This window comes from Erinaceus europaeus, chromosome 6 (assembly GCF_950295315.1).
Source record: "Erinaceus europaeus chromosome 6, mEriEur2.1, whole genome shotgun sequence".
Classification (NCBI taxonomy): domain Eukaryota; kingdom Metazoa; phylum Chordata; class Mammalia; order Eulipotyphla; family Erinaceidae; genus Erinaceus; species Erinaceus europaeus.
Window position 1 is genome coordinate 70,486,613 of NC_080167.1, and position 13,005 is coordinate 70,499,617.

At 45.0% G+C, this 13,005-nt stretch overlaps 1 protein-coding gene across 13 annotated transcripts in view; it reads left to right on the top strand.

Annotated features, from left to right (window-relative positions):
* PARD3 (par-3 family cell polarity regulator) overlaps positions 1-13,005 on the top strand; it is a 652,495-nt gene that overhangs the window by 290,193 nt on the left and 349,297 nt on the right. For 10 of the 13 annotated variants that reach the window (XM_060192488.1, XM_060192489.1, XM_060192482.1 and 7 more), the window contains one exon: positions 411-542. The exons of the other annotated variants lie outside the window; for them this stretch is intronic. In XM_060192488.1, the coding sequence (XP_060048471.1) occupies positions 411-542 (132 nt within the window). The remainder of the gene's footprint in view (positions 1-410; positions 543-13,005) is intronic. 13 annotated transcript variants of the gene reach the window in all.

The window sequence follows — 13,005 nt, forward strand, 5'->3', positions numbered from 1 at the left end:
CTCTAGCTCCCCCTCCCTTCTCAATTTCTCTGTCACTATCCAATAATAAATAGATAAAAAGATTTAAATTGAAAAAGGAGGAAGAAAATATTAAAAAGAGAGAGAGACTATGAAAGCCTTGGGAGTGGTGCTTCTCAGCTAGGGCGGATCCAGCAGGTGGGCTGAGAAGGGGCCATGTTTGTGTTGTATCTGGCCAGGTGTGTGGAACCCTCCTCACCGTCTCATTCTAGTCCTTTGCCCTGGACTGATGGGGCAAATTCCTCAATCAGTGGTTCTGTACTGGCTTGGGAAAGATTTGTAGTGTGTAGAGCTTTTTTTCTCTCCTACATTTTGAAAACAAAAAAGGGCACGTTATTAATTTGTACGGTCTGGTTTTCACAGGACAACTTTGTGTTTCTTTTTGTAAACAGAAAGATGAAAACTACAGAAGCCTCCCACGGGATACTAGTAACTGGCCTAACCAATTTCAGAGAGACAATGCCCGTTCATCTCTGAGTGCCAGTCATCCAATGGTCGACAGGTGGCTGGAGAAACAAGAACAGGTAACTGATGGAGTCTTCTTTATCTGCCATGGGTATATCTTCCTGCCCTGTGTCCCAAAAGCATTTCACAATTACGGGGCCGGCACAAGGATCCCAGTTTGAGCCCCCAGCTCCCCACCTGCAAGAAGGGAAGCTTCACAAGCGGTGAAGTAGGTCTGCAGGTGTCTCTCTCTCCCCCTCTGTATCTCCCCCTCCTCTCTCAATTTCTCTCTGTCCTATCCAATAAAATGGGTAAAAAACAAAACCAAAAAACAAAATGCATTTGTCTCAGCAATACTTTAAGGGAAAATTGTCCTAGCAAACTTCTAGTTACCAGGCCCTATGTCAGAATTTGAATAATAAAGATATTAAGCGCCTACTCAAGAAATTCTCCTGAACAGGAGGAATATTTATTGTAGATTCTAAAGCATCATGGTCTTTGGGCTTGTTCTGTGACTGTGGCACAGAGACTTGACAGTGGATGCTGACTTTTCTGAAGAAACTCATCCAGACCCCCCTGAGCTCTTATCTGCTTTTATAGGCAGTAGAGCGGAGAATGTGGAGAGACCAATTAAAAATTTCTGTTATCCTCGGCTTCACTTTGTGAAAGGCATATGTGCTGTCGTGTTGTTTGTGAATTTTAGATCATTTTGTCAGGCTTGGTGCCTACCTTTTCATAAATGTCAAGGACTTGTTGTTGGTGTCTGCATTTTTAGAGTGTCATTAGTTCACTCGGCAGGGCTACCTATAACTTCAGAATTCAGAAGTGTTTGCCTCTCAGTAAAGATAGGAGTTTCTTTTGGGGGGAGAAGGGGGTTTGTAGCACCATCACCTTACAGTTAGAAAATACATCACTGTATTGAAAGATGAAGAATTTCTGGGGTGAGTTTTGATGTATAAAATGCATTTTTTCACTACTGTTTTTAAAATCATAATTATTTCATTCTTAATCACAGTGTTTTTTTATTTTTATTTTTTGCCTCCAGGATTATTTCTGGGACTTGGTGCCTGCACTATGACTCCACTGCTTCTGGAGGCCATTTTTTTACTTTTGTTGCCCTTGTTATTTATCGTTGTTGTTATTATTATTGTTATTGTTGTTGGATAGGACAGAGAGAAATGGAGAGAGGAGGGGAAGACAGAGAGGGGGAGAGAAAGACAGACACCTGCAGACCTGCTTCACTGCCTGTGAAGTGATTCCCCTGCAGGTGGGGAGCTGGGGGCTCGAACCGGGATCCTTATGCAGGTCCTTGTGCTTTGCGCCACATGTGCTTAACCCGCTGCGCAACTGCTGGGTCCCCATCACAATGTTTACTTACTAGTGGGAATGTCAGGATTTTCATGATTGTTTTAGTAGTTTTATTATTAACAACTCATGGATTCCTGGAGAGACAGCATAATGGTTATGAAAAAGACTTTCATGCCTGAGGGTCTGAAGTCCCAGGTTCAACCCCAAGGCCCTGTAAGCCAGAGCTGCTCTGGTACTTAGAGACAAAACACACAATACCTTGGAGGTTAGTTTGTCTCTTGCTGTTTTCTTTGAAAAGCTCCTAGGTGCAACGCAAGAGACGGCACAGTGGATAGAGTGCTGGACATAGGCTAGTTCAACCCAGCATCCCGTGTGCTAGAATGACGCTCTGGGCTGTGACCTCCTCCCTCACCCACCAATAAAATCTTTGCTTTTCTTGCCTCCCGGGTGATCACTGAGGATCGGAGCCTGAACTATGAATCCAGTGCTTCCGGCAGCTTTTTTTTTTTTTTTTCAATTTTATCGGATAGTACAGAGAGAAATTGACAGAGGAGAGGTAGACAGAGAGGGAGAGAGACAGAGACACACCTGCAGACCTGCTTCACCACTTGTGAAGTGACGCCCTGCAGGTGGGGGGGGGATGGGGGCTTGAACGCAGATCCCTGCACGGGACCTTGAACTTAGTACTATGTGCGCTTAATTGGGTGCACCACCACCTGCCCCCATTCACCGTTAAAATCTTTAGAAATATTTTCTAATAATTCACATCAATGGAAAATCAGAAAAACACTCAGTGAGAGAATGAATTCTTGTTTTATCAGTTTCTGTGCTTCCTGAAACTGAAATTCTGTAACTTAAAAAGAAATTATTATCTTTATTTATGTATTGGATAGAGACAGCCAGAAATTGAGAGGGAAGGGGTGGGGATCTGCAGCCCTGCTTCACAACTCACAAAATTTTCCCCCTACAGGTGGGGGCTGGGGGCTCAAACCCAGGTCTTTGTTCATTGTATCATGTGTGCTCAACCAGGTGCGCCACCACCCGGCCCCCTAAAACTGGAATTCTGTAGCCTGCATGCTAAAATAACTGCTTTTCAATTAGTGCTTATCGTCCTGTCAAGGGAAGGAAATTTCTGTTGTTTTTTTATTAATTCAGTTTTGGAAGCCTAGACTTGCTAGATAGTGATTTTGTGTGTGTACATCATCCAAATACATAATGACACTGTGACACTGGAAGGCCAGTCAGCCTTTGGTCGCTAAGATGGCGTGGCAGGTGTCCTAATGTCAGTACACAGAAAGTGTCTTCAGTATGTGTGAGTGTGTTTGTAGTTGCCATGTGATGGAGACACTTGTAACTGGAGGAACCACGAGTATGCTACTTTGTGACAGCATACTTTTTTCAAAATAAAGCAGCTCTCAACTGAGTCCGTGCTATTCTTTCATCATCGCTTGAAGTCTAGGTTTTTATGGTTTAGAGAGCTGAGCTGGAACCTGGAATCAGCCTGGATGGTGGGTGAGCTGCGCCAATCACGTTCAGGAATTGGCTAAACTTGCCACTCTTTTCACATGGGACTGGACAGAGGACTTGACTCATAGATGCCCCATCTAGTGCTAAGTGACCTGCAATACATTTTTATAAAATGTTGGCAGAAAACCGGATTGCAGAGCAAGGAAATATCGATCACTCCTGCACCAGGAGATGTGGAGGAAGGAAATGTGAGGGTTCAATTCGCAACTCAGTGAACTCTGAATCATCTTCCTTTGGGGGTGCCCGGCCCAGAGCTTCTTGGGCTCTCTGCTCAAGCTGGTCCTTTCATGCCAGAGCCTCGGCCATCATATTCTGGCTTCATGACTCTTTCTGAAGACAGAGGAACCTTGGGGGCCTAGTGGTGGTGCAGCGGGTTAAGCGCACATGGTGTGAAGCGCAAGGACCGGCATAAGGATCCCGCTTTGAGCCCCCGGCTCCCTGCCTGCAGGGGGTCACTTCACAGGTGGTGAAGCAGGTCTGCAGGTGTCTGTCTTTCTCTCCCTCTATCTTCCCCTCTTCTCTTAATTTCTCTCTGTCCTACCTGATTAAAAAAATGGCTGCCAAGAGCAGTGGATTTGTAGTGCCAGCAGTGAGGCAAAAAATAAACAAACAAACAAACAAACCAAGCTGGGGACCCAGTACTGTTTCCTATATGTGCTGTGTGGTGACACGCCCTCCTGCTGTTTTGTGGTCCTTAACCAAAGGGCCACATGACATGGCCTGTCTTCCCATTTGTTAAGAATTTCGGTTTCACACTGGGGATAGGACGTGAGCTTTCGCCTTGGGAAGCCTTGTCACTCATCGCTGATCACAGAGAAGATCCCACGAGAGCCAGAAGAGAGAAAGGCTTGGCTAAATGTCCTAAGCGTGCCATTATTATTGCAACACTAGGAGGGAAATACTGGCAGCCCAGAGCTTCAAAAATATGTTGCATTGAATTGTATTCTAAAACTGGCTGCTTAGTGTACTATGGAGTGTTTAGAGCTGATGCTAAGGAGGTTGTGCAGTTTTCAGTTAGAATTTTAGCACAGGATAGGGTTTTTTTTCTCTTTTTCTTCCCCTCCAGGGTTAGCACTGGGGCTTGATGCCTGCACCATGAATCCACTGCTCCTGGTGACCACAATTTCCATTATTGTTGTCTTTTGTTGCTGTTGCTGCTGTTGTTGCTGTTGGACAGGACAGAGAGAAATGGAGAGAAGAGGGGAAGACAGAGAGGGGGAGAGACAGACAGACACCTGCAGACCTGCTTCACTGCTTGTGAAGGGACTCCCCCTGCAGGTGGGGAGCCAGGGGCTTCAACTGGGATCCTTACACTGGTCCTTGTGCTTTGTGCTATGAGCTTAACCGAATAGGCTGCTGCCTGGCCCCCTCTGAATAGTTTCTTTTAAAGTAAGAGTGATTGCATTGTGAAGCCACACACTATATATATACAATTTTTATTTATAAAAAGGAAACACTGACAAAACCCAAAACAATAGGATAAGAGGGTTACAACTCCACACAGTTCCCACCACCAGAACTCCGTATCCCACCCCATCCCCTGACAGCTTTCCTATTCTTTATCCCTCTGGGAGTATGGACCCAGGGTCATTGTGGGATGCAGAAGGTGGAAGGTCTGGCTTCTGTAATTGCTTCCCCGCTAAACATGGGCTTTGACAGGTAGATCCATACTCCCAGTCTGTCTCTCTCCCTGGAGCGGCAGGGCTCTAGGGAGGTGGGGCTCCAGGACACACTGGTGGGGTTGTCTGTCCAGGGAAGTCAGGTTGGCATCATGGTAGCATCTGGAACCTGGTGGCTGAAAGAAGAGTTAACATATAAAGCCAAACAAATTGTTAGCTAATCATGAACCTAAAGGCTGGAATAGTGCGGATGAAGAGTTGGGGGTCTCTGTTTTATACATAGTAAGACTATTTCAGTTATATCCCAAAGTGCCTGTGGCTATACTAGTGTGTTTTTTGTTTGTTTTGTTTTGTTTTTTGCCTGATCCTGAAATCTGATATGTAGGTGGCTAGCAGAAGGACCAGAAAGCTGAATCAGGGAAGAGAGTAGCTCCCAAATATGGGAAAGGTGTATAAATATTGTTGACTGTAAGCCCCATTGATTTGATGTGATCTGAGGCCCATATTCAGCCTAGGAGCTTGTGTGACCTCTGCATCCCTGTAGATCTGAGCTCACATTCTGTGGTCATGAGTAGGAACTTTCCAAGCTGCCCCAATTTCAGGACCCATCTTCCTCAGGTGTAGCATAGAGTATGTTGTCCAGCCTCCCTTCGGAGGATGGAACATTCTCTACCGTTGTTGATCCAAGTTGAGGGCAAGGTCCTATGGGAACCCACAAAGGGGTCTATTGTGTTTTTCCTGATAGAAATTACCAGTAACAATGGAGAGAGGGATTTATTCGAGGTCTAGGCTCATCATGTCTGTTTGGGAATCTCAGGACTCCCCGATTAGGGCCCCAGCTGATGGGTAAGGCCTCCATTGAATTGAAGGAGGCTTTGGTGCTGTTCCCTCTCCTTCTCCCTCTAACCTCTCTCCCCTCTCCCTCCCTCTCCCTATCTTCCTCTCTCCCCTCATTCCCCGTCTCTATCTAAAAATGTTTAAAAATAAATAATGATCTAGTAGTCTGGGAGCTGAAACAGTGGATCAAGCATTGGATTCTCAAGCGTGAGGTCCTGACTTTGATCCTAGGCATTGAACATGCTAGAGTGGTGTTCTGGTTCTCTCTCTCTCTCTCTCTCTCTCTCTCTCTCTCGTGTGTGTGTGTGTGTGTGTGTGTGTGTGTGTGTGTGTCCCCTGAAAGTGATGCTGATTGCTCAGGCAGGAGAGGAGAGAGCCAGAAGGCAGGGTGGTTACAGTGAGACTCAGTGTAGCTATTCTCATTTAATTGTGGGTTTATTCTTTCCATCTATGACTCATGTGAATCAACAGCCTCGTGTCACTTCTGTAGGTCTTCTCTCCCCATAGTCGTTTTTGCCATTAAAGATGTAATAAAGAGGATAGTGTTGCATAGATAAAAGAATGTTTTTATATGGCAGATGTAGCTGTGAGTCTTCCTTGAGGAGAAGGGAGCACCGGGGCCGAGCTGATGGCTCTCTTCCTTTGGCTGTGCCGTCTGGGCTAAGTAAGTCACAGAGTGTTCTCGGTTTTCTGTGCCTCCAGTGGCTTTGTTTTTTCTCTGTTTTTCCCCAAGAGTGCTTGTCTCTCATTAGCTCTGTTTTTTAAAGGCAATTATGACCCCATCAGAGGTGCTGGTGGGAATAAACATTACGAAGTGGAAAGGACAGGAGGGAGGGAGAGAGAGTGAAAGTGCTGAGCTCACCAACACCTCCAGAGGCTGGAGGTGTCTTTCTCCCTTGGCAGGTCTGATTCTACATGTGAGTATGGAGACCTCTTCCCCTCCTTAGGGAGTTGCTAAGTCCCACTTTGATAAACAAACGAAGGTGATGTATCTCACTAGAATTCTTTACCAGGAAGCTCCTGAAGTCAAGTTCAATGTGTTTGTCAAGAAATAGTTGTCTATTTTTGACCTACCTTGTTCAGGATGACCTGTTTCTGAGTCTTCCATTAATCAGACAGCAGACTAACTTCCAAAAGAATATCATTTTAACCGCTAAAGAACATCATCATCAGTAGTTAGTAGTTAGTAGCTGTAGTATTAGTAGTAGTTACTACTCATAGTATTTTACCACCAGAGTTATTTCTAGGGCTCAGTGTCAGAACTACAAATCCACTGCTCCTGGTGACCATTTGCCTGCCTGCCTGCCTTCCTACTTCTGTCCCTCCCTCCCTCCCTCCCTTCCTCCCTTCCTTTCTTCTTTCTTCTTTCCTCCCTTCCTTCCTTCCTTTTTCCTATTATTTAACAGGACAGAGAGAAATTGAGAGAAGAGAGAGGGAGAGAGAAAGATATACCTGCAGACCTGCTTCACCATTTGTCAAGTGCTCCGCTGTAGGTGGGGGATGGAGGCTCAAACCCAGGCCCCTGTGCTTAGTGTCCTGTGTGCTTAACCAGGTGCGCCACAACCCAGCCCCAGGAGCTCTCAGAAGCACAGAGGGTTCAGGAACTAAATTGGTTATTATATTAACTTGAAATTTTTTCTTGTTTCTGAAATTTTAATTCAGACTCAAGAAACAACGGGGGGGGGGGGAGAGGCACCTAGACCTCTCATTTTGATGTTTGGTAATGTCTCATGAAATCTAAATTCCTTGTAGCTATTAAGTTTGCCTGGTTCTGTAAACTTTACTTTAATGCTGGCAGAGAATAGGTCGTGAGCGACTTTGTCCTTCTGTTACCCACAGTTTATTACAACTAATAAATTCCACAAAAGAGGAGGTAGGAACTTTATAATACATGATTGGAAGAATTTAGGACCAGAAAGTAAGTAGTCAGACCTTAAGGGAAACTTGATCTAATTGGGAGTCTGCCATTTCTACTACCTTGTCTCAGGGAACAGGCCTGAAGCCAATTAACAGAAATAGCAGGGAGGTGCAAGGCACCGTCCTGCTGCCACTTAGGCTCGCTTCTAAGGGAATGGCTGCCTTGACCTTTAGAGAGAGAGAAAAAAAGAAGAGTGTATTAAGGTTCTTTCTAGACAGCAAAATCTTCATCTAATTGGCAGGTGGTTCTGAAGGAGACAGACGATGGAGGAAAAAGGTTGTGGTATCTTTGGTGAGGACACACACCACTGAAGGTGAGGTATTGTGTTTTGGGATCTTGCCACTGCGCCGACGTTGGGCGGTCTTCAATCAGTTTTAGAAGCAGGGAAACGGTCATTAAACTGTTCTTTGTGTACTGTTTGACTGCAGCCCCCAGACTTTGTCTCCTACCTTTTCCTGCAGGACAGAACCTCCCTGAATTCTGACCTCTGCTTCCTTCTGAATGGAGAAGGCTAAGAAGAGGCCAGTGTCCGTCTGTCCATTCTTCTCTATTTGTTAAGTGTGAGACATCAGAGTTAGAAAAAATAGCTGCATGCAAAGTAGAAGAGGAATTTGAGCAAAATATTATCAGGGAATAAATACTTGTCAGAGCTTTTAATCTGAGAAGAGACTAGTAAATTTGCTTAGCCTGGTACTTGAACTTTGGGAACTCTGCAATTTATGTTCTCCTGCTACATCATGAGCAAGACGGACAAGTAGTATAAGACTGGGAGTCAGGCGGTAGCACAGCGGGTTAAGCGCATGTGGCGCAAAGCGCAAGGACCAATATAAGGATCCTGGTTCGAGCCCCAGGTCCGAACCTGCAGGGGGTCACTTCACAGGTGGTGAAGCGGGTCTGCAGGTGTCTGTCTCTCTCTTCTCTGTCTTCCCCTCCTCTCTCCATTTCTCTCTGTCCTATCTAACAACAATGACAGCAGCAGCAACAACAATAATAATCACAACGACAACGATGATAAACAAGGGCAACAAAGAGGGGAAAAATGGCCTCCAGGAGCAGTGGATTTGTAGTGCAGGCACCGAGCCCCAGTGATAACCCCGGAGGCACCAAAAAAAAAAAGTACATTTCTATAAGATTATTGCAGTTTTGCCCGTCAGTATAATTTAACCAGGGCAAAATTTGTGAGGTTCTAAGTAAATTTAAAATTAGAGTCTAATTTGGTGAGTAAGCAGGTAGTATTGAGTGAAGAAACACTTTCAAACTTAAATATATTTTACATCAGGGTAGTTTAAGAAAAAAAAAAAAAGAGTGAACTTAATCAGTAACTAGTTGTGGTATTCCTATTCAAACTTGGTTTGAGAAAATAGTATTAGGGCCAGGTGGTGGCACACCTGGTTAAGTACACATATTGCAATGCACAAGGACCCAGGTTTAAGCCCCTGGTCCCCACTTGCAGGGGAGAAGCTTCATGAGTGGTGAAGCAGGTCTCTCTGTCTCTGTCTCCCCCATATCTCTCAATTTCTTTTTGTCTATCTAATAAAAGGCAAATAAATAAATTATCAAAATTAAAAATTAAAGTGAGAGAAATTGGGAGTGTCTGGGATGCTCAGTCTGTTTCTCCTCTCACACATCAGTTGGCATGTCTGCTCACAGAATAAGGGGTGACCCTCCTTTTTCCGAAGCCATTTAATATTCTTTCCTAAATTAAAAAAGAAAGGGGGGGGGCAACCAGCAATTTCACAGATGCCTAGAAGTATCCAGGTGGCAGAAAGTTGCTTTGCCTGAGTATAGATCTTCCTTCCCTCCTTCCTAAACATTTCTTAAATCTTTTATATCTTTTATTTATATATTGGTTAGAAACAGTCAGAAATCAAGAAGGAGGGAGGAGATAGAGAGGGAGAGAGACAGAAAGACACCGACGGCCTTGCTTCACCACTCTCGAAGATTTCCCCCTGCAGATAGGGACTGGGGGTTTCAAACCTGGGTCCTTGTGCTCTGTGCGCTCAACCAGGCGCAACACCCTTGCTTAATGACGTAACTGAGAGGTGCTTTGTGCAGAAACCTCACTACCACAGCCTCAGAGAAAACAGGTACAGTGAGCTTGACCAGGCTCCTCTAGGAATTCTGATCCCACCGTCAGAAGCTCTGCTGGCCCCTCTGCGCTGGGATGTGGCTGGTTTGCTTTAATCTCTATGTTGAGTCCCTACACACTGAGTAACCCCATCAGTAACCATCAACTTCCTGGTTAATAAAAAAAGCGCCCCCCCTCCCCCACCTCATCTCCCTGTTCTAAAATTGTAGGATCTAGCAGGATGAACTGGGTATGCGGATTTCCTAATTGGCAAACTTTTGCAGAACTTGTCCAGAAGCAAACGTAATTATGCTTCCCTCCAACGACAGCAACTGTAGAAACTACAGGCATCAAGATTGTTTCGAAATTCAATTCTGTTTTCATTATAAAATGCCAGAGATGCTCTTTATAACAGAAAGCAACCATGTTCTCAGTAGTGCCAGAAATAAGATGGAAGCAGCCCCAGCAGAGAGTCATCCTGTCCCTCAGACAGATTCGTGCTCATTCATCGTTCTGGTAACAGGAGAACTGGGGTGACATCCTGCCTTAATGTGATTTGAGTTTCAAAGGCGACTGTGTGAACGGGACACTGCTATTTGATAGGCGCTGCAACAAGCTTCTATCGTGAACTCCGAGCTTTCAGCGGGAGCACAAGTGCATCGTGCAGGGACCCTGGCAGACTTTCTTCTGAGGAGGATACAGTGGTTTCCTGTACAAGTCCTTGTGTGTGGGGTCATCTTAATGCTTTTTTCTCAAGAGAGCATCACGTTACCCCATACTAACTGTGTACCAGAACGACCCAGTGAGCAGGGCTGGATGGTTAAGCGCACACATTATAGCGCACAAGGATGCAGGTTCAAGCCCCTGGGCCCTGCCTGCAGGGGGGAAGTTTCACTAGTGATGAAGCAGGGCTGCAGGTGTCTCTCTCTCTCCCTATCTCCCTCCTTCCCTCCTTCTCTCTCTATCTCTTTCTCCCTCTTGACTTCTCTCTCTGTCTCTATCCAATAAATAAGTAAAATATTTTTTAAAAATAAGGACCCAGTAAGCCTGGAGAGTGTGTATCAGGCTGGTCTGCATTTCTGACCTGATCACTGGCTGTGTGAGCTTATCTGGATCTAGACTGTATAAACTGCAGAACTCCTTTTTTCCTTCCCTTCCCTTCCCTTCCCTTCCCTTCCCTTCCCTTCCCTTCCCTTCCCTTCCCTTCCCTTCCCTTCCCTTCCCTTCCCTTCCCTTCCCTTCCCTTCCCTTTTCTTTTCTTTTCTTTTCTTTTCTTTTCTTTTCTTTTCTTGCCTCCAGGGTTATCACTGGGGTTTAATGCCAACACTACGAATCCACTGTTTCTGGTGACCTTTTTTTTTTTTTCCATGTGATTGGCTAGGACAGAGAGAGATGGAGAGAAAAGAGATTGAGATAGAGAGAGGGAGAGAGAGAGACACCTGCAGACCTGATTCACCACTCGTGAAGCATTCCCTCTCTAGATGGGGTGCTGGGGGCTCGAAAGCAGATACCTGTGTGGGTCCTTGTACCTAGCAGGGTGTGTTACTGCCTGGCTGCACAGGCTTCCTCTTCACGCTATCCAACGTGGGAAGAGCCACGTGCACTAAGCAGATAGCTTTGTGTGGAAGAGGAAGGGCAGGTCTGGTTCCTGCGGCAGAGAGACATGTGCCTGGCCCTGCTCTCCAGGTAAGGACAGTTCTAACAGTCACACTGAGAATCTCATATTACTGTGAAGTAGCTCTATATTTTTCCTTTTCCCCCTCTTAAAATACAACTCTCCTTTCTTCTGGGATACACCATTTGGCTGGTCTGCTGGTCTGGTCTGTTTGCTTCCCTGGTGTATTTCTGATTCTCTCATCATCCTTTCAGCTGGGCATCGGTGTCTTGCTTCTATGGCATCTTCTCCGAATTAGAATAAAATGTAATCCTTTTAAATTATCTCTGGTTCTTTTCTGAAGAACTAACTATGACACAAAAATGACATTAGTGTTCATCTCTGGGTCTTTGTCCATTTTTTTTTTTTTAAATAACCCTTTTGATTTTGGCCAGCACATGTGGCTCTAATGCTGTTATGTCTACGGGTAGCATTTCAGAAACGCTAAGCATCTTAGGAGGGCTTCTGCTTGTTAAGCATCCGGGGCCTTTGTGATGGGAATGGAGTCTGGGAGAAGCTGTGCTGCTCCCCGCCTTTTAGAGCTGGTCATGCAGTTGAGGGGAATAGAAAGTCCTCAGTCCTCCCGTTCCGTCATGACTGACTGTATTTATTGCTTCTTCGGTCTCTGGAGCTAAAAGCCTACACGCTGCAGGGAAGCGAGTCAGAAATTCTACTGAGTGAAAAATCTCTGGTGGTGTGTGGATTAAACTTCCCGGGGAACCTGTTCGTAGCTGGTGATTTTCCTGACCTGTGAATGCGGCTGCAAGATCCAGACACTTAGAGCTTGCTCTGTGAATAAAGAGACATTTCCCTTTTCATCTTTGACCCTCAGGTGCCTTTTCACATTTTCATTGCACACACTCTTGAGGATTTTTTGTTGTTGTTGTGAGCTGTGTGATTAAGTAGGATGGTGAAAGAATACGCGCTTTCTACTCTGACTCTTTTTATTCCCACCCATCGCATGTCAATTTGCTTTGGAAAATTTCTTCTTTATTTCTGTGTTTAGTGAGTCGCAGAACTGCTGTTCTTAAAAAAGAAAAAAGAAAAAGAAAAAGAAAGGAAAATACCACCTATGAGATGACATTAACATTTCCTATCTTACAGTATGTTGTTGTCACTACCTATTTCCTAAAGCTCGCCTCCAGAAGAAGTTGAATCATTCCTAAGCCATTTTTAATTTTTGAATTTTATTATATGTGTATATATATTCAGAACTACAGAGAATTTTTCCAGCTACCTTCAGCACGGTTCTGAATTTTGCTACTCTAAGTGCTATAGTATCTTGCCCAAATTTTCCATCTCCCCCCCTCCAATCAGGCCTGCACATGGGTACTCTGTATACTTTCACTTTTTTTAAAAAAAATTATTTATTTATTTTCCCTTTTGTTGCCCTTGTTGTTTTTCATTGTTGTTGTAGTTATTATTGTTGTTGTTGTTAGATAGGACAGAGAGAAGTGGAGAGAGGAGGGGAAGACAGAGAGGGGGAGAGAAAGACAGACACCTGCAGACCTGCTTCACCACTTGTGAAGCGACTCGCCTGCAGGTGGGGAGCCGGGGGTTTGAACCGGGATCGTTGCACAGGTCCTTGCGCTTTGTGCCGTGTGTGCTTAAT